Here is a 27790-nt window from a genome sequence, read left to right as displayed (position 1 = left end):
TGCCTTCACAGCTTTTCACTTACATGCAGTTGTGTGTTTTGGTTGAAGGCTCCGCCCCCTCATGAATATTTAATATTACCCAACTGGAAAAATGCCTAAAAGTCTTCCTGCTTTTTGCCGCTTGTTATTTTATCCACTAGATGGCACTGTCCCGATCATTATTCAGGCTAAACTCTTTATATCCGATCATAACCGCTTTACCTGTGAGACACTCAGCCTTGGAATTCTATGTCCCTACAGTTAAGCCCGAGGGACAATCTGGGATAACAACACAGAGGTTTTCTTTACTCCTGAAAATTGTAAATTGCAGTTATGGAAATGCATCATGAAAAGCCATTTGTAGGTCAAACTCTAAGTGGTTCAGGTTATTCCTTTATTTGCAGACTGGATCCAGAATTCCAAGCCACATCTTTTCTTCCAGGGCCTACTTCTTCGACAACCCACGGCGTTATGACAGCGATGACAATCTCGCGTGGAGCATAATTCCACAAACGTCAAATGCTAGGTATTCCATTTATTATGTATCCTTCCAGCTTTTGAGATGTTGTCTTTGGTTTTTCCAGGATCTCAGTATTTCCTAAACTCGTGTGTTCTCTCTTTCAGTTTGACTGCAGAATGTTACGACTGGGGACATCGAAGCAACAGTTTTGTGGCCTACATTGGATCTGAGGAGACACACTACGGAATGCCATCAGAGAAAATGAATCCCTACTGAGAGGGAGCCTTAGAGTTGCACACTTGAGACATTCTAGGCCCTGCACTCCTCTGTAAACACAGCACAACACACAGGTAGGCGAGGTCCTGCCTTTATTCTTTCACATGCCTTTTTTTGGAAGGTGACGCGTGGCCATACATCTGACGCCATTCATGTAGTTGAAAGACACGGTGACTACAAACCAGCACAGATGTGTAGGACTGCATGACAACGACAAGACGCTAAGACAGAAGGATTTTGGGAAAGGTGGTTGGAGCTGGGAGGCTGATGCTGTCACATCAGCAATCGATTTGGTCAATGCTGAATATTTGTGTCCCCCAACAGGGAAAAGATGTCCCAGCTACAGATCATAAATGTGGAGCTCCACAGGTGGTCACGTTAAGCTGAAAAGGGGCACATTTACACCCAAAGGACACATTGAATGACAGCATTTGATAATCGTGTATCAAGAACAAACATCTATATAAAAATATGAGCAATGGAAGTGTGATATAAACAGTTTACTGTATGTGTGTATTTATATAAAAGTACAAGAAGCTTATGGTGCACAACAATAGTTAGTGTCATCTTCAACTCAAGTCTGGGTGGCAGTTTACAGAGAGGTTCACAAAATGAAACTTCCTTCCTGTTCTTTAGTCAACCGTATTGTGATGCTGATTCTGTATATTGTGTACAAACCCCTTTTTATTACAAATAAAGACATTCCAGGCTGGAGTCTTGCCAGTGTAAATGCCCACTGTATGTATACATTCATGGCTTATTTCTGTATTATGTAAAGTCGGTAGCTTGGATCAAAGATCAGTCACTAATAACAGCTGAATTGTAGGAAGTTAACCATCTTGAACGTCCAAGTCCTAAATTGACTAAATCCGCAGTCTAAAAGTGTAACTCGGAAAACCTGCCATCTTAGAATCCCACAAAGTGTTTTCTCTTAATGTTGTGAGGTGTCATCAGAGTCCCCACTTTGAATGTCAAAAGATTGTATGATGTGTCATGTGGTTTCCATGAACGTGAGGGTGTCCAGTTGAGGAGGCTAGGGGTACCACTGTTGCTTTTAGCAATTCACTGCAGAGGCTGAAGTGGCTGGGATGAGGATCAGCACCTCGCAAGTCTCAGGTTATGGCTCTCTCCAGATGAAGGGAGAACAACTGCTGTTAGTGGTGAAGTTCAACTCTCTCAGGATCTTGTTCACAGATGTTGGAAAAAAAGGGAATTATGAGATTGACAAACGGATTCGAGCGGGAGCAGCTGTACTGTCGTGGGGTGGTGAGCAGAGTCTAAAGCCAAAGCCTTCAATTTACTGGTTGATCCCCACTAGTCATGAGCTGTGAGTAGTGACCTAAAGTGTGACATGTCTTTGCAGGGTGGCTGGGCTGACACTCCATGTTCATGTGAGAAGCTCAGCAATTTGGGAGAGCCTCAGAGTAGTCACTGTAACTCCAGATCGAGAAGAGCCAGTTAAGATGGTTTGGGTACGTTGTAAGGGTGCTCCTAAGGTGGCTCCCTACTGTGTGTAGACCCTGTGGCAGACTCAAGACACGCTGAAGGGATCATATATTTCGACTGGCTTGGTTAACACCTGGGAATTCCCCAGGAAGATCTGTAGTTGGATGCAGGGGGGGTCTGCGCTGACCTGCTACCACTGCAACCCATGTAAGAAAAACTGGACGGGATGGGATAAGCTGATGTCACTCGAGGGTCAAAACTCCCAAGAACCTTAGTGGAGTCCACCTGTCCTCCCTTTCAGGGTCTCTGCAGATTTGTGTGTCTGAACTCCTGAATATGTCTCCTTACATGAGTGCTCATCCTTTGGCTTGCGCTTTTTATTCTTCATGGATTTCTTTTTGTCAGAACTGCAACCGTTATAACCTCCAATAGTTGTAGTCTTCAGTGGCATGGCATGAGTGACAGAGGGCACCTCAATGACATTAGTCTGCAGTGGGCTTGCATCCCCTCACGTGTTTGTTCCTTCTGTGTGTTCATGTTCTTTGAACCCCAAAATTAAAATGGCATAAACAAGTTTAGAATTTATAAAAATTCACATTGCCTTTGGACCCCTCACTTTGTACACATTTAGTTAAGTTGCAGCCTCGTTGTGCTAAAATCATTTACATTCATTTTTTTCTATCATCAAGTCACACCTGATATCCCAGAATGACAAAGTGAAGTGTTGATTAAAAATAAAGAAATGAAATATCACATTGACACAAAGACTCCGTCCTTTATTGAAGTGGTCTTGGGTTTAACGTGACACGCTTAACACACCTGGATTGTCTGCTATTGTTCTTTGCTGATCCTCAAGCTCTGTCAGCTGGGATGGACAGCTTGGTAATCCAGGCGTAGGCTGGCCGCTCAAGGACATTCCCAGAGTTGCCCCTAAGCCATTCCTATGCCGTCTTTGCTTTGTGTTAAGGGTCATCGTCGTGATGGAAGATGAACCTTTGGCTCAGTCTGAGGTTGAGTGCTCTGGAGGAGAGTTTCATTAAGGTTCTCTCTGCACTTCGCTTTGTTCTGCTTTCCCTCAACTGTACCCAGTCCGCCAGCCCCTGCCACCACCATGCTTCACCACTGCAATGGTATTGGACAGGTGATGAGCTGTCTGGTCCCATTCAGACATGACAGTTCAGTCTTGTTTCACTTAGGCCCCTAAATGACTTGGACACTGTCTGCAAACTCCATGTGGGCTTTTGAGTGTCGTCTCTGCCATAAAGCTCAGATCAGCGGAGTGGTGCTGTGGTATGTCTCCCTTCTTCCACGGGTCCCCTGAAGCTCAGTAGAGTGACTGACTATTGGGTTTTGGTCACCTCTCATACCAAGGTCCTTCTTTCAAGATGGCACAGTTTGACCAGGTGGCCATTTCTAGGAAGAGTTGTGGTTGTTCCACATTTCTTCCATTTAAGAATGATGGAGGCTACTGTGCTTTTGGGAACCTTCAATGGTGCAGGAACTCTTGTAGCCTTCCCTAGATCAGTGGCTTGTCACAATCCGGTCTCTAAGCTCTGCAGGCAATTCTTTTGACCTCATGGCTTGGTTTTTGCTCAGCTGTGGGACCCTCTATAGACAGGTGTGTGTGTGCCTTTCCTAATCAGTCCAATCCATTAAACTAACCACTGGGGTACTCCAAACGTGGTGTAGAAACATCTCAATGATGAACCATAAAACAGGAGGAGCCTGAGGCAGATTTCAGCTGTCACAGCAAGGGGTCTCAATGCTTGGGTCAATGTGATACTGTAGGTTCATTTTATCTTAAATTAACTTACAGACATAAATGCCTCACAGCAACAGTGCAACTTACCGTCCATCAGTTTGTATCCAGCATTCCAGACGGCTCCTTCAGTTTATATGGAACCAAGTCAACTCTCAGCAAGTCCACTGGCCCCCAAAACATTCACTCACCTGTTTTAATAATCCAGTGCGTCATACGACGAGATTCCACGGTAACTGAAGGTAAGTAAGCGTACCTTTAAAATGCTAAGTCGTGTTGGATTAGCCCGTGGCTGCTTTAATCAAACAGGCGAATGTCCTCACTAGCCAGGAAATACTCCAGCAATAAGAGAGAGAGAGAGACGCGGTACACTTTCCAAATGTTTATTTTTTTTTTAAATAAATATAACTGACGAATTATTATTATTGGTGCAAAGCTACAGGGTTTGGCTCTTGCTACAATTTAAACTTTTAACACTCACAAATAATATCAGAATAAGGTTATAAGTATAATGGTGATGAAGGGCGTTTGTTTTGGAGAGGAATGTTTACGTCCAGTAAATATCCGATGCAGAAGAAAATGCCGAAGGCAAAATGTTACAATCAGATTTGCCGTCCCAGGCAAGTTCTTTGACGCTTAAGGCAGACAGCGGATTGCACAAAGAGCTGCGTGCTTACAAACCATGCATTTCACACGCGATGGGAGAAAACGGTGCTTCACGTCTGCGGACCTCTAACTGCGTTTCATTCTTTTTTTTTTAATTAAGAAAAAAAAGCAACAAAGCACAATGAGTTCATAAATCAAAACCCCACAAGTCCACTCAGCAAACAAACACAAACGAATAAGCCACGCGGTCAGCCGGCTGGTGTGGCCCCACAGTGGTAAGGCAGCAAAAGAACAGAAAGCTTTCCCCTCAAACTCTGCACCCCCTGACCTACCCGGGCGGTGCTGCTCCTCTGTCCTTACACTTGATGCATCTTTGGCCAGAAACGTTTTGCCTACATGGAATAATTGAATAAAAGTGCCTTTGAAAAACAAGTGTGGCTCTCCCGGCTTGGCTGTGTGTTCAAGTCCCTCCATTCATAAATTTACACTCCCCCAGCATTTTTCTCGTTTCCATTGGCGCCTTAACTGCCACACACATTTCATGAAGTAAAAGCTACACTCGGTTTACCATTTCCAGGTACGTACTGGGGGCTTACAAATTGACAGCCACATTTCAGATCTCCAAGGACAGAAGCCACTCAGGAACCCTTTGTTATTAAGATGCCTCAAAAGAGCAAAGCATGAAATGAAGCTGGGACTGCAGCTTTCCAGCTAAAATCAAGAGAGAGACGAGTGAGCAGCAAATGGAACTCATGGGCTCCGTGCACCTCATGATGGTTCAACAAGGGCTCACTGGCCATCTAGTGGCTGCTCATGTTAATCGGCCCTCCAGCCGGCCTCAGCTGCTGCTGCTTTTCTATTATTCAGAGTAATGTGTCACTTTTTGGAAAGATGCAGAAAAACGTGTGCTGCTGTTACCGCTTCATAGGACAACATGGTGACGTGTAAAGGCGAGCTCAAGAGTACAGGGTTCAAATCTCTGTATGTGCACATTAGTTAAACTGACAGCTCAAAAGTGGTGTCCCAAACCCATGCTACCTGCCGCCTTGCACCCAATACTGGCTAAATACAGGAATCACATGAATGGGGTTTGGTGTTGGATGGATGTCTGTACTGATACTGAACAGCTTAAAAATCCAAAAAGACATGAAAAGTAGAAAAAGTGGACAGGGAGAGAAAAGCCGCATGGAGGCGAATTACAAACACAAAGATGGGTGAGCCTCTGGAAAAGGCCAAGAGTTGTCCTGGGGGGCTGCCTAATAAAAACTGCGAAGTGAAAATCAAGAGGCGCTACACTCAGACTGAACAATGGCCAAGTGAGAGGGCATCTGGGGTATGGTGGGCAGCTCCGGTCACCACAGTACAAACAAAAAAAAAGACAAAGCAGCACTTGATGGTGTTTGGAGGAGAGCAAGAAAAGTGCATCTGGGGGACTAAAGAGCAGGGGCTACTGGGGGGGGACACGCTCAGAGTTAGGGTCTTATTTAGTCGGCAGCAAAAGAGGCCACGTGAGGACATAATCCAAACCACATTTATGATAATGAAGGGGAAGCGTACTTAGATTTAGGACTGAACCCAGAAAGCAAAGAGTCATGGGGATTTTGGAGCAAACCCCCGAGCCACCTAGCTGAAATGGAGTCCTGGACAACCTTTAAAAGCATCTGCATGAAAAACTGGGACAACTCAGCCATCCACATGGACCTGCTGGGCTGAGTGGTCTCTATCACATTCTTCAAGATGCCATAATTACTTATTCAGATTTCGCTCTCTTAATTGCTTCTTAAGTGGGAAATTCTTAATGGTAACACAAGATTTTAGGCAGTGTGCTCATTAACTAAACTGTTTAGGAACAAAAAAGTGTCATATTCAACAAAAGGGGGCTACTGCTGGACCTGGGGAACAATTTCCCAGCAGTTGACTATCTGCTTAAAGTTCATGCATTCTTTCCTGGTTTGTGGCTCTTTTCCCATATCCCAGGTAAGGCTCACTGGTGACTCTACATTGGCCCAGTATGAGCAAGCGAGTGAGTGCAGGGCTGCTGTTTGCACCACATGGTCGCTGCTCAGAGATTCGCTCAGGGTGACACCATCATCCCCAGCTCTTAAGGACAACTCCTTGAGTGAGTGTATACGCCTGATGAGCCCAGAATTAGGGCGAAACACGTGTTGCGTACTCTTTGCATTATTTGACAGTAAACTATGCAATATATATATATATATACACAGATAGATAGATAGTCCCTTTCCTCATGACAAGTATTCAAAAGCAAATGGCCCAAGAATGGCAAGGTGTCCTGTTATAATGTGAGGTGACCCCACCTATTGGTATTCTGTCACCCCCCAGTCCCTAGCCACAATCTAAGACGCTTCTGCTCCAGACATCTCTGCCACCCAATGCATGAAAACAGCTGCACAGTGAAAAAATATCAAAATGATAAAAGTCAGCCGGGCCAGCTCAGGAATTCTAAAGAGGCTCCCACACAACGCTCTTGAACTTTCCACGGGGCTGGCACATCCCGCTTGGCGCCAGCCATCAAGCTTCTCTGTTTTTTCAATTTGAGATTCTTATTTTTATGCCCCAACATTCCATTTCTTCACTACAGTTCTCTTTAAAGGTCAAAGACTCTGCAAACTTTCAACTTGCTGCAAAAAAGAAAAAAAAATCTCCTGGGGCAGCAGAGTGTGAAGAAAACAAACGCACGCCTGAAACAAGGATTCCGAAGCACTGGATGGAGGAAGGCTGCTTCAGAGTTGAGTACCAGCAGCAATGAATAGCACACCACAAAGGAGGGAGACAACATCTGCTTTCAAAGATAAAGAATAGGTATAATGTTTTACAATGGAGAGAATAAAGAAAGTTCAAGTCCCTTGACGCAAATGGTTAATGGAAGAAAGCAGCTGTGTAGATGTCAGTACAATCTGCACCAGGCCAGTTTAGATCCAACAGCATGGCACACCAGGCAATGCCAGATAGTTTGGCTAGCATGTAAATAAAATAAATGAAAGGCCTCAAAGAGAAAGAGCACAAAATTAGAAGATCATAAAAAGGCAAACATTGGACAACGTGGAGAAAGTGACAGCAGTACTACCCGGGGAGAGCTCACCAGCATGGACACACAACTGTTCACTTTGTGCAGGCTTTGTGCTCCAGATTTGTAAGTTTTGTGTTTTCCTGACTCGCCACGTTCCTTGATGAGAAAGGTGGAGGTCGTTCTATGATTTACTGTACGCTAACAATCTAAGACCTGACATATGTTATGCAGTTATTAAATTTAAAATGATGTTCTCCATAGCAGTGAAGAGGAAGCTTTTGGTACAAGTGTAATTAGCAGGCAGGCTGAGAAGAGATGCAGTGTGCACGTCTGTCAGTGGCTGGCATTGTTTTAAGCTAGCTGACAGAACTGGCACCTCCGACTCAGGTTTGTGTTTCACCTTTGCTGTATCATCCAGGACAGGATGGGAGAGAGAGTAGGAGCGTCAGTCTGAGCAAATTCTCATCAGTGACCACTAGAAAGCGCAGCCTTCATCAGCAGGATTTGCAGGCTTATAAAATTCTCTCAAGGAAATAGGCTGAAATTCAGCCGAGCCATGCAAACAAACATTTGAATATTTCTGGGACACCATTCCTGTCTGTTTGCTTGAAAGCTGGACCAGAAACCCACAAGAGGAGTTTCTAATCCCACTATTAGATGGTTCCTCGGTTACCATTCTGTAGGAATGCTATGTTACCGATTAAACAAGGATAATAACGTAGGATGGTGCAAGCACTTGGCTACACTGCCAGTTCATCATCAGACTTACAGGGTCTTGCTCATCAGGGTGACTGCTCTCCATCTAGTCGATGTTTATCTACACATCTTTGATTTTACATGCCAAGACTGCTTTTCTTCTCAACTGAAATCAGTTTAAGGGAGTAGTGGTTCTGGGTTTATTCATTTGACCTCAGAGTTAACGACTGCCTTGGCGAGTTATCTAACTTCATCATCTTAAGTCAATATAGTCAATATTGAAATGTGCATCCGGCGCCGCCGTGAGTGGCAGCCTTTTCAGCAGCTCTGTGTATGACTGTATATGTATGTGTACTTTTCTACTTTTATTTTTCTATGTTTATTTATTGATCACTTATGTGAATTTCCCATTGGGATTAATAAAGTATCTATCTATCTATCTAGTCAGAAGGGATGTCAAACATGACGAATGCAGTTTCTGTCCTCTTTGCCTGAGATTGTCATAATAACAAACAACAAGATATCACAAGGTATGTCAAATTACAGGACTGATGATGACAGAGATTCACATTTCCAAAATATCACAAGCTCTCCCCCTTTTCTGACAGCCAATAAGGTTGCACGTACTGCGAGATTTCCTGCAATCGTGGCACTTTTTTTTTTGTTTTCCTTTATGTCGTGTTTTAGAAAACACAAGACATTAGACAGTTGAGCCTCTCTTGTGTCTGCAAGGTCCAAACCCCCCTGTGTCTCATTCCTTGCAGTTGCGTTATACTCATTGTAGTACTCTTTGATTTTGTAAGGGTGAATTGTGGACTAGTTGGAGAGAGTCGCTGGGTACGTAAGAGTGCGTGACAAGTCGCTAAGTATGAATGAAAATCGGTGGAAAAGTCGTGTAAAGTGGCATGGACTTTAGATGGATGACACAGATTGGTGCAGACAAACAGGCTACCTAGAGTTAAACTCTGGTTCAAGTGTTCAGACAGGTTTGGCTTTGATTCTTTCCAATTCTTGTGACAACTGTTAACTGGGAAGTTAAAGCTGGGAGTTTGGTGCTTCTGGACTGAATGACAGCTGCTTCAGGTTCAAAGCATCACTATGAACACAACATACAAAACATCATCACCCTTAAAGGAGGTGAAATTAAGCAGGATAAGCCTATTACTTCATTCTTTTGTGTATTTAGGCATAGTTAGGCTGGCATACTTGAACTGAAATCAAATTACTAGAACTATTTATTATTTTTGTAAAGTGTGTTTTCCTTTTTTAAGTTTGAATTTTTGTGCAGCATTCCGGGTTGGCTTTGTGACAGGGGCACTGAATAAATAGAACCTAAATAAAGGAAGCTTGTTTTAACTTTTGCTCCCTTTGTTCCACCCTAAGGAATGTCAATTGAGAAACTTACAACCAGCTTTGCAAAATTTGCAAAACAAAATGACAAAACATAAACCAAATCTAAAACTCATAGGGAATTCATGGTTATAAATGCTGTGTTAAGTAAACAAAAATGTTCAAGTAAAAAAAAAAGCCACTTCTACATTGCCATACTGTATGCAATTCAAAATAACACTACTTAGAACTGTCACCAAGTTTTTTGCAAAGCTGTGGGAAACCAAGCCAAAATTCAAAGAGTTCAAGTTGCATAAACGTTTAACGAAAAGAAAAGAAAGAAATTGCACCAATGGATCCAAAGCCTAAAAATAAAGCTGCTAGGAAGAGCCTGCACTTTGAACTTTCTCCAGTGTAAACACCGCCATTTCTACAGTTTTGCTGTCAGAGGATTAAAAAGTGAGTACAGCTTAAGGAAAAACAAAGCTATTCTCCAAGCTTTTCCAGGCTTGAATCTTGAAGTCCCTGAAGATGTGGTCTCATTCTGGGTCAGCACCAGAATTAAAACAGACAATTGCAGCGTCCTTAGGGCAGGTGCCACTCTGTGGCTAGAAATTGGGGTTACCTCTTATTCTGAATAAGATTTCTGAAGTTATGAAGCTCTTTTATACTCGTAGAAAGCCTGCAAAGAAAACAAAGGAACAAAATGTGCCATCAGATGATTTTTAGGTCATCTTAACTTATGTCAAGAAAGCAAAAAAGAGAGAAACTAGAAACAAGTGGATTGAGAAAATGGATGGATGAAAGCAAGAATGCAGCAAGCTAAAGGAAGGGCGAATTGAAATATGGGATAATAATGTGTGACATGTTTCACATACACTCAATGAGCAAATTATTACAAACACGTGTACACTCACTTAGCCATGCAATTATCTAAACAGACAATCATGTGGTAGCAGTGAAATGTATAAAATCCTGCAGATGCAGGTCAGGAGCTTCAATTAATGTTCACATCAAACAGCAGAATGGGGAAAAAATGTCATTTTTGAATGGGGCCCGATTATTGGTGACAGGTGGGCTGGTATTTCCGGAGTGGTCGCTCTGAGGCTAAGGATCTGGGCTGGTATCCAGAAGGTTGCCAGTTCGAATCCCTGTCACTGCCAAAAAGAGATCCTACTCTGCTGGGCCCTTGAGCAAGACCCTTAACCTGTAATTGCTCCAGGGGCGCTGTACAATGGCTGACCCTGCGCTCTGACCCCAAGGGGTATGCGAAAACTAACAAATTCCTAATACAAGAAATTGTATAAGGCGAAATAAAGAACCAAAAAAAAAAAAAAAACAGCTGACAGTCTTCAGAGTTTACTCAGCATGGCGTGATAAACCAAAAACATCCAATAAGCAGCACTCAGGATGGAAACATCTTACTGATGACAGAGGTCACAGGAGAATGGCCAGACTGGCTCAAGCTTATTGAAAGTCTACATTAACTTCAATAAACTTCTCTGTGCAACTGTGGTGAGCAGAAAAGCATCTCAGAATGCACATGTCGAACCTTGAGGTGAATGGGTTATAAGATCAGAAGACCACATCTGGTTTCAGTCCTTTCAGATACGAACAGAAAGCTGATGCTTCCGTGGGCACAGGCTGAACAAAACTGGACAGCTGAAGACTAGAAAAGCCTGGTCTGATGAATCTCAATTTCAGAGGCACAAAGATGGTAGGATCTGAATTTGGTATCAACAGAATGAATTCATGAACGCAACCTGCCTTGCGTCAACAATCCAGGTAGTCCAATGGAGGTGGTGGTGGTGTAATGATGTGGAGAATGCTTTCTTGGCACACTTTGAACTTGTTAACAGTAATCATCAGTCATTTGAATGCCACGGTCTATCTGAGTATTGTTGCTGATCATGTGCATCCCTATAAGACCACAGTTTATCCGTCTTCTAATCGCTACTTCCTGTATGGTAATGCACCATGTTACAAAACAAATGGTGTCTTAATCTGGTTTCATGAACTTGACAATAAGTTCAATGTTCTTCAGCTGCCTTTCCAATCACCTGATCTGAATCCAGCATAACTTCTTTGGGATGTGGTGGAAAAGGAGATTTGCAGCATGAATGTATAGCTGACAAATCTGCAGAAATTGTGTTATACAATCAAGTCAACATGAACCAGAATCTCAAAGGAGTGTTTGAACAATCTTGAGGAATCCTTGCCAAGAAGGATGTTTAGAGAGCTAAAGGAGGCCCTACCCAGTGTTAGTATAGCGGTTCTCAGTACTGACTTGGTGAGTGTGTGTTCTAATAAATTAAAGGTGTGTTTTATCACTTATGCTTTATGGGTCATCTCAGTAGAGCTGCATTTTTGCAGTCTCTGTTGTGTTTGCATTCAACCTGCTATGAAAGGTGCTTTATATAATACATTAAATGAAAATTGGTGGGAAGAAAAATAAACAAAAAAACACAAAGCAAGAAAAGCAAACTGCAATCCAAATAGCTTTAGACTGAAATGCATACGCACATTTGAACTCCCCTATGAAAGCTGGGCTTAAAATTTACAAGTGTGAAATGCAAACTGGGTAGTTAATGCTGGGGTTTGGTAGTTCAAAACTGACAGACATGTATTTCAGTTTTAACGCATCAGTGTGAACAGAACATACAAAACATCACCATGAAGCTGTTGAAAATGGAGATGGCCACTGCTCATGAAAGCAAAACAAAGCAAAAGATGTATCTAAATTGAAAAACCCTACCTTGCAAAAGCGTTTAAAAGGGCAACTACTTCTTGCCGAGTGAGCTGGAAGCCTTTAGAGGGGCTGTTCTCTGGAAGATTTTTTATCTCTTTTTCTGAAAACAAAATTTTCAGGGCTGTTCCTAGTCCTTGAGTCTAGAGAAGGAAAGTAATAGCAAATATTTACCATACAGAATGTTAGGTAAAATAAAGCATTTATTAATTATAAAACACATTTAATTTCAAATAATATACTAAGAGATTAAACAAGCTACAAGACTATGAAATATTCACTATAATACAAATAGAATTTATTTAATGCACTTAATGTCATCTTCATAACTGCTTTTCTTGGTGAGGTTTCTAGTGGCAGCAGGCCATGCAGGTCAGCCCAGCCCAGACTTCCCTGCCCCTAGCTACAAAATCCAGCTCTTTCTTGGGAATTCCCAGGCATTTCCAAGCCAGCCGCAGGGTATCTGCCCACTGGGATGTGCCCAGAGCAGCTCTATGGGGAGCCACCAGAGGGCGTCCTTACAACAGGCCCAAACCACTGATCCAGAGGAGCAGTGTCTCTACTCTGAGACTCTCCCAAATCGCTGAGCTTCTCGCCCTACCAATGAGTGTCAGCCCAGCCACCTTGTGAAGAAACCTCTTTTCGGCCACTTGTACTCATGATCTCATTCTTTTGGTTACTACTCGCAGCTCATGACTAAACTTGACATTGCAACGGCCTTTCACTTTGTAGGTGGTAAATCCACAAGACAGCTACAAGTCACCATTCTGGGCTGAGTCTGGCAGGGTTATGGGGCTGAAGGACAACCAGGTACTCACCGGCAAACTCCAGAAGTGGGCCCCAGTAACCCGGGCAAGAATTTTAATTTCTGAACTGTTCTTGTATGACGTTTCAGCCTTAACCTATTCACAAAGTGAGACCATAATATGAGCACTAAGTTCCAGATGATCTAGCTCCGAGCATTATTAAGGTGCATAAGGCCCACCACCACTACCATGTCAAAGTGACAGTCCAGGATGGAGTTAATGCATTTAATGTGAAAATATATTTTAATTTAATGCAATTTAATACCATTGGAAAGTTGGCTGTTAAATTTCTATAAAGATTAGCTGTTACATTGCAGATATTTGTAAAAACAAAATAAAAAGGGTCTGATAAATCATGTAATGATCACGGTCACAAAAAACAGACACAGATGGGCTGCACAAGAGAGAAAGGCAATGAGGAAAAGCAATGACCCTGGCGCCTGTGCCACTACAGAAATGTTCAAGTTATATGCCAAAACTTAAGGACAACAAATATACCTTGAAACTTTTGTGATTAATAGAACCATAATAATATATACAGTACATTATATATATATATATATATATATATATATATATATATATATATATATATATATATATATATATAAGTATATATATAGATAGATAAGATATATATAAGTATATATATATATATATATATATATATATATATATATATATATATATATATATATATATGGTTGAAAATAGTTTTACTGTCAAATAATGCAAAGAGTATGCGACACGTGTTTCGCCCTAATTCTGGGCTCATCAGGCGTACACACTCACTGCACCCTCTCTCGGGAATTGAACCTCGGATGTCAGCGCTAGAGGCGAAGCACCTAATGTTGCGCCACGGTGTGTGGTTCGTTCATTTGACAGCATGTAGATCGGGGTAATTACATTCATGGCATTCGTAGTCTGAATCACAATCTGATTGTATGGGTGGTTACCTACCAGGTAACCTACCAGGTAACGCTTGTGGATGTTAGCCGACTTGCTGACCAACTACGACCAACCCTGCCAATATTGCAATTAACTACAGAGACACTGCTCTCACTGCTTGACACAGGCTTCCAAGTTAAACAGTTCAACAGTGCCATAGTGTGAAAGCTCCGCCAAAGTGGGCCAGTGCTAGCTGTAGGTGTGCAGGCCCAGGACAGCACATAATCAAAACTCCATGGCAATTGAAGAGAACACCGTAAAGAACAGACCTGAGAAACGCCTCCACCTCACAATGAAATATCACACATTTCTTTAGAACCTGCAGTATTTGATCTGATAATAATCATGTTCTAAAATGTAATTATGAAAATTCAAAAAAGATACTAAAAATATATTTTTTACATATTTGATAACCACATTTGCCTGGCTTTCAAAGAAAATAAATTCATGTCCTAAACCAAATCACTAATTTATATTTAAGTAAAAAAAATCTATTTAAAGATTCTAAACTCTCTATTAAATTAAAGCATTATAAACATTCTCAAACCCATGTAGTCCAATTCAGCCCTGCAGGACCTGAGAGTTTAATCTCAGGAGATAGGGGGCAACCCTGGACCCAGCATCACCACAGGCCTAATCTGGAAACACCAATTAACCCATCTTTGAGAATATGGAGCAAAATCTGAGGACCTGGAGGAAAGAAAAACCCTCAGAGAGAAGAAACACATTCCACAAGGACAATGACCAGGTAAGGGCTCAAACCTGGGCCACTGCATCTGTGTTTCAACAGCGCCACCCACAACAATCCATCCACTATCCAGGACTGCAGAGAGCTTGAACCACTCAGTGATACTGGGAACAAGGGAGGAATAAATCCTGGACAGGCCATTAATGCACCTGACACACACATCACATACCAACCTCATTTGCAGTCTTTAACTAACCCAGCATACATCACTTTTCTTCTCCATCTGGATAATGTGTATCTATAGAAAATCCTGAAGCTATGGAAATGTATCAGTAACAGTAACAACGTTCCACCATGACACTAACCAAATATTCAATTCTTCTGCTTATAGTGCTCACAAAGTCAAAATGAAGCTGTGACATACCTGAAGTTTGCCCCATAAACGACACTTGCTGCAGCCAACACAGTCCATTATGCGCGATATGTTCTTAAAATGAAGCCTGAACTCTTCCTGACAAAAGGAAGAACATCAGCATTTTAGTTCATTTCATAAAAATCCAATGTACAGCATAAGGATTAGTTAGTACAGATTACTAGAGATTTCACATCTACTTCATTTCAAATCATATAGCTGAAATTTATCAGTTAATTTTGACCAAAGTGAAGGGTTTAAGTTTAAACTCAAGTATTTGTGGTCCACACAAAAAAGGTCTTCAAAGACTGCCCCCCAGCGCGCCTTGTTTTCAGACTCTTCATTTCTGAAGTTTTACTGTTGGATGTTATTTTCATAGGACAATCAAAACAATAATTACTAAGGACAAATGTATTAGCTCTTGGGGCAGGGTGTTTCATAAATCACAGTTTTTTTTTCCTAAACTAAAGTTCCTGAGTACAGCAAGTATTGTATAAGGCTGCCTGTATCCGAAATCATATGGCAAAGTTCATACATCATACACAGCAAATATTCTTCATAGCAAGGAGGTAATGGTGATGGGGAACAGAAAACCAATTTATTAGAATGTGAGTTTTAAAAAAAAAAAAAGCCTTTGAACACCTGAGACAACAGCACTACAAGAGAGCTTCACAGCAGACGGGAACAAACAAGAATGCCACAAGAATCACAAAACTCGTAAATCCCTAATGCTGAAGTAATGGCTTGCATTTTCCTCATATTACTAAAGCTGTACAGCCAGGAAAACTGAAGTGGAAAAGAACAAACATACGTCTTACTGCAGCCACAAGGATAACAGGTACTTTTCTGTCTGCCTGAACATTCACACCAATTCATTTCTAATACTTTATATATATATATATATATATATATATATATATATATATATATATATATATATATATATATTATTAGTTTATTAGCAAATAAAGATTAAAATTTTGCCACTCTAATTAGTGAATGTAAGGCATATATTACTTTTACATTATGTAATTTGTGAACAGGCAGGGCATTATAAATGGAGTCCAGTATTTACTTTATACATATTACTTTGGCATGTCATTGCTGTAACTGCCTGGGGGTCATGCAGGAGGCCTTCATGGTCATCAGCTACACTGCATAGCTGCACTACAAATCAAAATGTGGGTAATCAGTAAGAAAGCTACGAAGCAGATTAAAACTCTCAAACAGTTCAGTTTACACATCCGCCATCTATGCCTTCTCAGAGTTAACTAAATGAACAAACTAAATACATCAATATTGTGATTTCTTATGTATGTACTTTGGTTATTATCATTTATATTAAATGTTATTTATGCTTATCATTTGTATGTATACTTTTTATTGGTTTTGTTTAGTATCTGGTTCTATGTATGGAAGCTTTTTCTGCCATGTGCTTTGTTTTTTGTGGACATTTCCCCAAGCTGCAGGGCCCCTTGTCAGTCTCACTATGTGTGCTTGGTGTTTGGTAAGTTTTCCTTTTATCTATTGCTATTTCTTTGTATTTACTGTTTTTTCAACTCTCTTGCTACTGTTTTTGGGATTCTGACTTCCCGATAGTGTTTGAGGACTTGTTTAAATAGGACTGCCTTGTTGGCCAATCCTTTTTGCCTCCTTTTTTAACTTTGTGAATTGCTGATAAATAACTGCTTCTATAAAGATTACTGGTGGAACTTGTGTTTGCAAGCAGGAGGTCATGGTTCTCTCTCCTGCAAAGCTGATTTACTGTTATATGTATATTTCTTGAACTCTAAAACCCAAGCAGATCTGTGGCACTGGGAGTGCAAACTCCGGCTGCCTTCACATGCTCTCCTCTCTGTACAGGCATTTGATAATTCTGGCCTGCTTTCCTGTTTATTCTTGGCGGTCAAACACTACACTACTTTGGCAATACTGGCCAAAGCTATATGTTTGAGACACCACTATATATGCAAAGCAACAGCTATAGTCTGATCCCATAAGGAGACAAAAACTACTTAAATAACAAAACATTAAACAAATATCTGTTCCTCATATAAGTGGTTTGAAACTGCTTTAAAAATGAAGACTTCTCTTGCTACTTTTACCTGGTCACCAATTTCTAAAGAATAATATCAGTCACTTTAAGGTATCTCAAACTAGTGTACTGTATTTGATAACAATGACCAATAAACATGGTAGAAATGCATCTGATGAATAAGCTCGGATGGACCAGAACATGTGCTTTGAGTCACAAGAAAGGTCAAAACTACAATCACAGCAGTATTTGAACTAAAAATATCTAACAAGTTGTAAAATTTCCCTTATTAGCTAAATTGGTTAAAAGACAAGGGAAAACAGATCTTCTGCATAGGTCAATATTGCAGTAAACTGGATGCTGCACAATTCCTGCACTCAACACAGTGACAAAATTACCAGAAAGAGGCAGCATCCTCAACTTCATAATTTGTATTTTACATACTGTGGGGTTCAGGACAATCATACGCATCCCCAACAGAGTGGAAGGAGCATTTCAAAGTTTATACTTTAAATGATGGCAACAGAAGCCTGTCAATTGGAAACCATGTCAGCTTGTACTATAAAGAGCACACTAACTACAATATGGATAAAAACCCAAAGGAGTTGAGTGAGTGTGTTGTACAGCACCTACCAACTCAGTTCACTACACATGGCACTGTAGTACATGCAAGAACAATTTCACTGTACATTGTACATGTCCTAAAATGACCCTATTAACCTATAAATGATGTTATGCTTGTCAACACGTAAACATATTTGATTTTGCTTTTCACTGCTAAATAAACTTATTTTTAATGTTTATTGAAACAAATATCCAAGGCATCATTAGATTAATTAAATCTGCTGAAGAAAACACAATACTATGGTGACATGTTAAATGGGAATAAACAAAAATTTGACAAACATTTCAATATTTACCTTTAGAGATTTTGCTTCCATTTTGTGTCCAGCAAACATGGACTTTTCATCAAAGTGCATTGGAAATGCTCTGTTAGAGAAAAAAAACAAGCGTAAGCACAAAGCTTATTGCTTAAAGCATACATTCCGATCCATGTGGCAAGAGAAAATATCTACTATTTATATTTAAAATACCTTTAAATATTAAATGAGTTAAGTCATATTTTTCTATCCTTAATAAATATTCTGGGAGATGTTTGGAAGAAACAAAAGGGCATTGCTGACCTGTCACAAAAAGTAAATAACCTGCACAAAAAGTAAATAATGCTAGGCCTAATTTTTTCCATGAAAATAAAAATCAAAATGAAAACACTTTAAAAGAGTCATCACGTTGTTCCAAATACTGTACAGTCTGCAAATACAATTTCTCACTTCTCTGTGTTAAATGAAAGGCCTTTTCTGCATAACAACAGTATGAATGTCAAGTAATAAATTTATCCACGAATTGTCCCTGTGGGACCTACTACTTTGGATAGCAATTGCAAATCTCCCGACTGGGTATAATGTTATTTCCCAGATGCATGAATTGTGTATCAACATGCATGTCTACGTTTTGCCTTTTGGGAAAGTCACGATGACAAGAAACAATGTACGAGTAGGAGTTCTTTAAAGTGCACCTCGAAATAAAAGCACTGGGTAGTAAAAAAGGGAGAAAATATACTATTGTGTAAAATCAGTGTGGTATTAAGTACAACTGTAGTATTCTATGTAATCTGTCTTCAGTATTTTACATTCTATAATTAAAGGGAATCTGCAAACTGAGCAATGCCCTTTAGGGGCTAAGGTAGAGTGGTCCCGCACTTACGACTCGTCTGACTATAATGTCAGTACAGGTGTCCTTTAAAACAATGAATTTCAAAGCAGAAACGATGGTGTGAAAGTGTGGTATGATTACAAACAGAATGCTTTCTTCATGCATGTGTAGTTTCACGATTGCCGGAAAAGATGAACAGCATTGTACAATTCCAGACAGCATGAAAGCTTTGTAATTTAAAAAGGCTGACAGCTGTGATCTAATTTCAAAATCTAAGAGACAAGCTCTCTATTGCACTATTGTGGAAAATCCTTCTAATTTAATTGAGGTCAGAACAGACCAGCTAAAGCTCTGCATGCCTGTTAACTGCATTCACTTTCTAATATAGCTAGCAATATCCATCTGAAGGCATTACTCAGTTCTGCGAGCCTACTCTAGTTGTAGCATTTAAAATTTTAAAAGTATAAAGGTAAGAAACAACATTAAAACTTAACACTAGCAATGCTATACAGCAATTAATGTAGTTGAAAACAGCTTGTTTTCAATTTGAATTAAATAATGTATCAGTATCTCTTTCAACCAATTATTCATATTATGGGTTGTGGTATACAAAAGTATAACAAAATCCACTGAAAAGTAGAAAGAACGTAAACCGCAACTACTATGTCAGAAGCTGCAGATCTGAGGACAAGGAAGTGGACAGACAAGTCATATGAACATAGGAAGCAATGCTCTACTACATACATTGTATATCAAAGCTGTGAAACAGCACAGGCAAAAATGAAGTCAACTGAAAAAAAATATGAGGGGGAGTCAAGCTCAAGTTAGAAAATGGGATTTATTAGAAAATGGAACGAACCTTAACAAAACTAATAATGTCTTTTCTCAAAGTTGTCTCCACCCTTCTCAATGCACATGCGCCACCTGCCTGGAAGTACCTGGATTCCAGCAGAATAAATGGTTTTGTCTTGTCCTCATATCCACTCGTGCACCCGAGTTACCGCCAAACACTCCATGCCGAGGGGTACTCCAGTCCCAGTCACTAGTGCAAGTTACTGTGACTTGCTGGAGACCAATGTGAAGCCTGCTATTCTATCCAAGCGGCAGGGACTGCTGTCTCAAGGAGTCCTTTTGCTGCAAGGCCCACACGCTGCTAAGAACACCAAGGCTTGTCTGGTGAATCTGAACTTTGAGGTATTGCCACATCCTCCTTATTTGCCAGATTTGGCACTGTGTGACTTCCAATTTTCTGGACCGCTAAAAACATCTGGGTGGTTGATGATTCAAGACAGATGACGATATGAAGAAAGCAGTGCACGAGTGGTTGCAAGGACAAGATAAAATCTTTTATTCTGCTAGAATCCAGACACTTCCAGGCAGGTGGTGCAAGTGCATTGAGAAGGGTTGAGACACTATTGAGAAATTACATTATCAGTTTTGTTAAGGTTCATTCCATTTTCTAATAAATCCCATTTTCTAACTTTAGCTTGACTCCCCTCGTAGGACACAATTCATGCTGGAAAAAACTAAAAGGTTTATCATCATCCATGTAACCATGAACTGGAATGTGACTGTTGATGGATAGATGTTATCATTTACAGTGTTTGTTAATGTTTATTTAGAATACAATGCTGTACTTACTAAATGAACAAAACAATCTACAAACATCTGAATTGCCTCTGAGCTGGAAAAACACAAATGCAACTTACTTTGCTTCATTAAGCACTTGTAAAAGCAGCTCCTTTGTAACAGCATCTTCTTGGCTGTTTCCAGTATAAAGGTCCACAATGGAACGCTCAAAGTAGGACGCCACCTTTGACAAAGCCCGCAATTCAATCAAGAAAAGGAAGTACAAGTTCTTCAGCCGTCTTGTCCCCTCTCCCTTGGTTTCAATAAAGCGATGCTGAAACTCTTTTACATTTGGTCCCCATTTTGCTTTCCCAAAAACCTCTGCATGCAGAAAGATTTTGTATGTATGAGAAATGCACAAAGAAGGGAGACAATTTAACTCATAATAACAAAATATAGTTTCTTCACTTACCAATATTTAAATGCTGAGCACAAAGGTGTATGTTAATGCTTGTATGAAGGCCGGATATCAGTCTGTAAAAGACTCTTTTCTCAAGGCACAAACCTGAACAAGAAGTATCCACAACATTAAAACTCAATTCATCTCGCTCCCAGAAATGCCATTAGAAATTCTCAGTTCTTCACAAAATTAAACTTAGAAGTAAAAACTGTATTATTAAAAACACTTTATTTAAATACTGTGTTTTGTTATTAAAATGTGATTGGAAAATGATACAAATATATGTTCATCATACTACAGTGCCAGAAAGTAAGTTGCAATTTACAAGTTATTCTACATAACATAGTTTTAACAGTCATATTTTCAACAATAACTTATTAACATATCAGAAGGACTCTGAATGAACAAGTAGATGTGCATTAACTAAAAGCTGCAAACAGGCACTTTTGGCAGTTATTGGTAAATAACTCCCAGCGCTATGGAGAAATTTTGACCTACACCTCCTTACAGAAATACTTCAGTTCAGTGACACCTACAAGATTCAGAGTAAGTGACAAATTTTGCATTTCAAATCCTGGCACAACTTCACAATGAGGTTTACGTTAGAACTTTAACACTGACTCCCCAAAAGTGCTTTTTTTGACCATTTTCATTTTGAATTAAACAAACAGTCTTGCTCTATAAACCAATTGCTCTTCAATTTTAAGGATGGATGGACTAAAATTATTCTACAGAAGGCTCTGAAACAGCAGAGTTCATGGCTCTTTCAATGACAGATAGTCAACAAGTCCCTGGCAAGTAAAGGATTCTACAAACATGACATTACCCAGCTATGCTCCACTATTTGTTAAGTGATTATGGTGTGCATTATTACCTATTCACCAGGCATAAAGGGGATACGCATGTTTTCTTCCCTGACTTCATTAAACTTAATTAATATTAGTGGATGCAATTTAAAAGAAATTTGTTGATAAGCAGTTTAACCTTAGTTACAATTGGATTATTGTTTCTGCAATTGTACTATGAACTTTTTTTCCTGTATCTAGTGAGCTACAATCTTATTAGCCTTTTTCTCCATGTTCACAATGGAAATTGGGTGAAAAAATTAATTACTTATTCCCCTTATAGGCAGTAAGTTGATAATACAAAAAGGACTGCTTTACAAGTGGCTGGGGATGTCATAGCACATGACCGTTGTCACTAAAGTGTGGCTGCCCCTGACTTGCCAAGATAATATAAATAAAAGCTGCAAAAAAAACCAAAACAAATCACTAGAAAAATTGATTAGTGTGACAGGGGCTTAAAATTCAGGCATATTAAGATGTGTGTCCAATGTCAAAAACTAAAATTAGGCCATCATCTATAAACAACTCCAGGTTAATGGATAAAACAAATGAGAAATTCAATTCTGATAGTGAAAAAGAAAAAAAGAAAAAACACAAACCAACTCCAGTGATAAATTCCACAAATGGATAACATAACAGCTGTATCTACATGACTAATAACCTTTAGAAAAGCAGAGGCCTCAATCAAGAAAGGGTAAAATAAATCTAAGCAACATGCTGAATGTGTATGGTGTAGATGTTAGTGAATTTTAACATAAAGTGTAAACTATTCCCATTAAAATTCAAGCTTTGATAAAAGCCAGTCTTCTAACAATAGGTTTGTTTTACTCTATAAGGTACAGAAAATCTGGTTTATAACAAAGGACATTAAATGCTATTACTGCAAGCTTATGGTGGTCTCTTCTGAGAGACAATCACTGTGGTAGGTTTTTTATTACATGTGATTAGGTCAAAAGAGCTTGCAATAATGGAGCAGAATGAGGACAGTACATTTCGTTTCTCCGGGTCTTTTTAAATATTTAATACACCTGACTATTCACAAGTAACAATGTAGCTTTGTTCTCAATAAACAAGCGTAATAGTAGCATGGGACCACGTCAAGGGAAGTATTAAGTGACTCAGTAAAAATCAGGCCCTTCTGAAAACATAAGACATCAACCTACTCAGGAATAATTAAAGCTCTCAAGTAATTGCTTAGTTTCATGGGGAGGTCTTAATTCTACATGTGTGAAAGTGGAAAACTATGGCATTAAACAAGATACATATTAAACAGTACACACAACTGTACACACCCAATCTAATGTTTACAGGAAGGTCAAAAGCTTGTTTTGCAAATTATCCAAAAAATGGAAGAACAGTCTAAATTAACATTCACCACATTTGACACATCCACAGCTTAAGAAACAGAGCATCATTTTAAAAGTATGAGACTTATGAACAAATATTTGCATGATGAAATTAATATCTAGTCGATTATCATATTAACGAAAAAGCAATGTAAATCTTGCCACAATTCTGACAAACTTTTTTCTTAATCACCTAATAACACAATGAACAAACTGACAGAGAAAATGAAAATTGATGCCGATAATGGAGGCAAGATCAGGACACCATCCAGTTGGGCTCATATTGAGTTTATCTTGTCACCTAGAAGACCCTGCAACATAGTTTGGTAGAAATAACATAAATAGTAACACTACCACATACCTGGAATTATAGCCCAAGACTATGGTAGCTATCTTTTTTATCGATAGATTAATTTACACTTAATATTTTGGTTCAGCAAGGACTATTTTTTAGTGCTGCTAGTTATTTACTATTGTTTTGTTACTTAGCTCACTGTTCTATTCTCTGACATGTTGCCAAAATGGAAAGATGACCCACTTAAAAAAATTCAACCTGTTCCAATCATTGCTGGTCCAGTTTCGTAACAGTCAGGTATGGCAATGTATCTGCTTACTTGAAATATAAACTGCAGCGCGTTATTCATACAGCAGAAAAGACTGGAGGACTGAAAACTGCACTCTACTGATGCACTATGTACCTCACAAGTCAGGAAAGGGGTTGAAAATATAATCAAAGACTACACTCATCTAGGCAGCCATCTCCTTCAGTTACTACCATCAAGGAAATGTTACTGGACGCTAAAGGCAAGAACTACTTGGCTTATAAAAAGTTTCTTTCCTACTGTAGTCACTACAGTTACACACAGTCTCTGATTCATCTGTGTACTTTTTTCACAATTTCTAAACTACTCCATCCCATCTAAATTCTGTTTATTTTGTGTTTATTTCATTAGGACTTACTTGATATATTACTGGACAAGAGTGCAATTCTACTTTAATATATTGTTTTATGTATTTGTTTTGTGCAATACATTTTTCCCTTCTACTGTTCATAATGTTGTGGAGGTGTCATGTACTGTATATTGTGTTAATTGTATTTACCTTGTAATGTGTATGGATGGAACACTCAGAGAAATTCCTAGCAACTATGATGCTTGGCAATAAATAAAGTTTAAAGTTTAGACATTAAGTTTAGCTAAAGGTTTTCATAGGAGTTAAAGCGGAAAACCTGTTAAAACTACGGCCCAGAAGCAGCAAAGGCAGGTCTAAACTTACTGTGAAAGCTCACCTGGTCCCTGTGATAAAATGATAACACTAAACAAGAGCAAAACAAATGCACAAAGAATGGCAGAACATGCAACATAACTAATACGGCAGAAAATTAAAATGACAATGACAATGTACATTTACAGGACACATTACAAATAATTTTAAATGCACAGTTTAATATATTGAAACAAAATTTTACTATGAAAAATGTAATCTCAGCATCTGATTGACAGCCCAAAAACATCTCACATGAATTCGCCTAAAACTATGGTTAGATCATCTACTGATGTGTACTACAGTATGTAACATAACTAAGTGTTCACAGTCTTCTGTGACGGTCACTGAAATACCTGAAAGCTTTAAGTGGTTAGAATTGAATCATCGCTTTTTTCTTTTTTATTTTATCATTATTAAGTGCATAGGTACATATTTGTATCCCTGTCTATATAACTTTAAGTCTACCTAAAGTCTAATGAAAATAAAACAATAAACTGCAATACTATATTATGTCATGATTCACGTATTTGGATAAAATATCTTTTGGCTTATTTCAAAATCTTACTATACACTAAGCATTTGATAGCAGTTATAAACTAATGAGAACAAAATGATGCTTTCTGTTGTCAGTCTTTTTAATTATATTAAGATGAAAAAGTAAATTCTGGGTCTGGTACCTAAAAGGAATACCATATGCTATACCGACTAGTGTACAAACCTATTTTCTGACGAATATGTTTACATTTATCCATTTTCTTAAATCAATTGTATTAACTTTCTTTTTTATTAAATAGTCCAGCCTTCTTCTTCCATACTCACCATCCATACCCACTTTGGCACATTATGAAGTTGATAATGTTAAAAACCTTTAACATGCTAATGGTAATTTTTTTGTTTTGTTTGTTTGTTTTGTTCTTAACAGTTGTTAGAAATGTTCTGCCAAGTGAGAACCTCAAGTACCAATTCATTCATTTATTTAAGGTCTACTTAAAATATGTTGCTTATGCACCAATGGCATATTTGAGGGGAAGCAGGATAAAAATAAATTAAACAGGACAAAAAAAATAAACAAATTTATACTTGCCTTCTAACCATTTGTAGAATCCCTCTCCTGCTGAGGGAAGAAAAAAACAAAGGGTATGTGACTTTTATTGCTAGAAATGTTTTTAGTAATTAAAAGCAAAAATCACACGTTTTTTGCCAAACATCCCCTTGTGCTCCAGAAATATATTGCTACAAGACATTAATTGACCAATAATTACTTTTGTTAATTAAATGGTGCTTCCCTGCACTATAGAATGCCATCCATCCATCCATTTTCTAACCCGCTGAATCCGAACACAGGGTCACGAGGGTCTGCTGGAGCCAATCCCAGCCAACACAGGGCACAAGGCAGGAACCAATCCCGGGCAGGGCGCCAACCCACCGCAGGACACACACAAACACACCCACACACCAGGGCCAATTTAGAATCACCAATCCACCTAACCTGCATGTCTTTGGACTGTGGGAGGAAACCGGATCGCCCGGAGGAAACCCACACAGACACGGGGAGAACATGCAAACTCCACGCAGGGAGGACCCGGGAAGCGAACCCAGGTCCCCAGGTCTCCCAACTGCGCCACCGTGCCACTATAGAATGTTTCTGACATATTTAAAAGGAGAATGTCTTTCTCTTTTATATTTTCAGATCAATCCTAACGGTTTACTTGTTACACTCAATAAAAAACTTATAAAATAGATTAATGACAAGCTACCCCAGTAATATCTGGATGATACAATTTTAACGCTTAGCAGTTGAAATTGAGACCACCATATAGTTACTTATATAGAAAAAGTGCACTAAATTATTAGTATTTTTTTTTACAGGTTCTCGTTCAAAAAAGAATTGTATCAAGAAAAAATTACGACAATATGATTACATAAGATATAATACAGTCATAGGCTGGCTGAAAATTAAAATTCTTTGTGTAAACCTTTATAAGTCCACATGTAAAAATGGTCTCAGGGTCAATTTGCTTGTATCTCGATGTGCATGGTAGATGGTGTGCCTGCACTGACATTATCAGAGTGTCCTTCTATTATGTAGCAGTGTGTTACTGTAACAAAATGCAGCACATTTTAATTATACTCTAAAATGGAAAAACAATAGATACAACAATTAAATAAAATAATTTAATCTGAAATCAATGCACACAAATTGAGAACATTCCAATATTAAAATACAATCTTTTGAAATGCAAATTTTAAGCAACATGCAAATAATTTGGGGTTCATGTAGTTCAAGCATTTTTGGTGTTTTATTCTGGCATATCAATTAACTTATTATATATAGCACAAGTAGGAAAGAATCAACAAAACAGATTGTTTAAATTTTCCTGAGACTGCTTCCTATATTCAGTATCTTATCTTCAAATTTAACACACACCGAAGTTGATACTACACTGAACACAGATTTTGTAGTTTGCTCATTTTATTTTTGACTATCATTGTACTAAAGTAAGAAAATGCTTTTACTTACCATCATCTTCACCACCTTAAAAACATATAAAAAGGAATAAACATAACTGTTTTTAACTCTAAAACAACCATATTCTTGTTATTGCTGGCAACAAGTCGAGTAGAATTTAAGAAAATATTATTATTATAAATCAATTAGTTCTTCATTTGTTTATACATTATATCCCTCCTCTGATGTGATGCCCTTGATATTTTAACTGCTATAGTTTCACCTGGTTATTTATTTGTAACAAGCACTGAAACTATGCCTACTATACCCTTATTAGAAATACTTGAACATCACAATGTATAATGTTACTATTTTCCATTTTGTTTGTTAATGAAGGAAAAATAATGGATGCATGCTACGGTATTTTTATTGGCAATGTCACTATAAGACACATTCACAAAAGAGCAGGAAATCAAGAAATATACCTCTGCCTGGAGCCAATGGGTTTAAGGGCCGGTAAACGGATCTTGGCCTGCAAGTAAAGTGAGCATTCATTTAATTTCTGACTTCACCAATTATAATTTTATCAAAATGCAATTTCAATAACTCACTTGAAGCAGTTTTCTTCATATATGCTGTTCCACACTCTCCAAGCTGATGATCCCTTATAACCAGTATATCGCTCAGGGTTTAAAAGGAGGTCTACATACTCTGCATTAGGAGAAGTCTCATCTGAAAAAAAGAAGCTGGTTAGATAAATATACTATACCATGTACTGCTAAATAAGTTCTAAATTAATGTTAAATATTATAAATATAAAAAGATTGTACCATCAAGTTCACAAAAATGGTCTTGTGCATCATCATGTCTTGCCCAGTCTACAAAAGCTTCTTTAGTTTGATTGCTGGAAGAAAGGAAATTAGAT

At 38.9% G+C, this 27790-nt stretch overlaps 2 protein-coding genes across 6 annotated transcripts in view; one reads left to right on the top strand and one right to left on the bottom strand.

The window, feature by feature from the left end:
- gpr137ba (G protein-coupled receptor 137Ba) overlaps positions 1–1458 on the top strand; it is a 39289-nt gene extending 37831 nt beyond the window's left edge. For 2 of the 3 annotated variants that reach the window (XM_028820217.2, XM_028820216.2), the window contains 2 exons: positions 384–505; positions 604–1458. In XM_028820217.2, coding sequence (XP_028676050.1) covers positions 384–505; positions 604–715 — 234 coding nt within the window. In that variant the 3' untranslated portion in view covers positions 716–1458. The remainder of the gene's footprint in view (positions 1–383; positions 506–603) is intronic. The other variant, XR_003718444.2, reaches the window with a different exon arrangement.
- Positions 1459–4299: 2841 nt separating this feature from the next.
- ero1b (endoplasmic reticulum oxidoreductase 1 beta) overlaps positions 4300–27790 on the bottom strand; it is a 94997-nt gene continuing 71506 nt past the window's right edge. For 2 of the 3 annotated variants that reach the window (XM_028820925.2, XM_028820926.2), the window contains exons 6-16: positions 27696–27769; positions 27477–27597; positions 27351–27397; positions 26938–26952; positions 25501–25530; positions 20972–21064; positions 20640–20880; positions 18138–18207; positions 15195–15281; positions 12338–12471; positions 4300–10264 (exon numbers count right to left, since the gene is read on the bottom strand). In XM_028820925.2, coding sequence (XP_028676758.1) covers positions 10204–10264; positions 12338–12471; positions 15195–15281; positions 18138–18207; positions 20640–20880; positions 20972–21064; positions 25501–25530; positions 26938–26952; positions 27351–27397; positions 27477–27597; positions 27696–27769 — 973 coding nt within the window. In that variant the 3' untranslated portion in view covers positions 4300–10203. The remainder of the gene's footprint in view (positions 10265–12337; positions 12472–15194; positions 15282–18137; positions 18208–20639; positions 20881–20971; positions 21065–25500; positions 25531–26937; positions 26953–27350; positions 27398–27476; positions 27598–27695; positions 27770–27790) is intronic. The other variant, XM_028820927.2, reaches the window with a different exon arrangement.

Source organism: Erpetoichthys calabaricus, chromosome 15, assembly GCF_900747795.2.
Source record: "Erpetoichthys calabaricus chromosome 15, fErpCal1.3, whole genome shotgun sequence".
In the NCBI taxonomy this organism is placed as follows: Eukaryota; Metazoa; Chordata; class Cladistia; order Polypteriformes; family Polypteridae; genus Erpetoichthys; species Erpetoichthys calabaricus.
The sequence above is the reverse complement of the archived record's forward strand: the minus strand, read 5'-3'. Positions and strand labels throughout refer to the sequence as shown.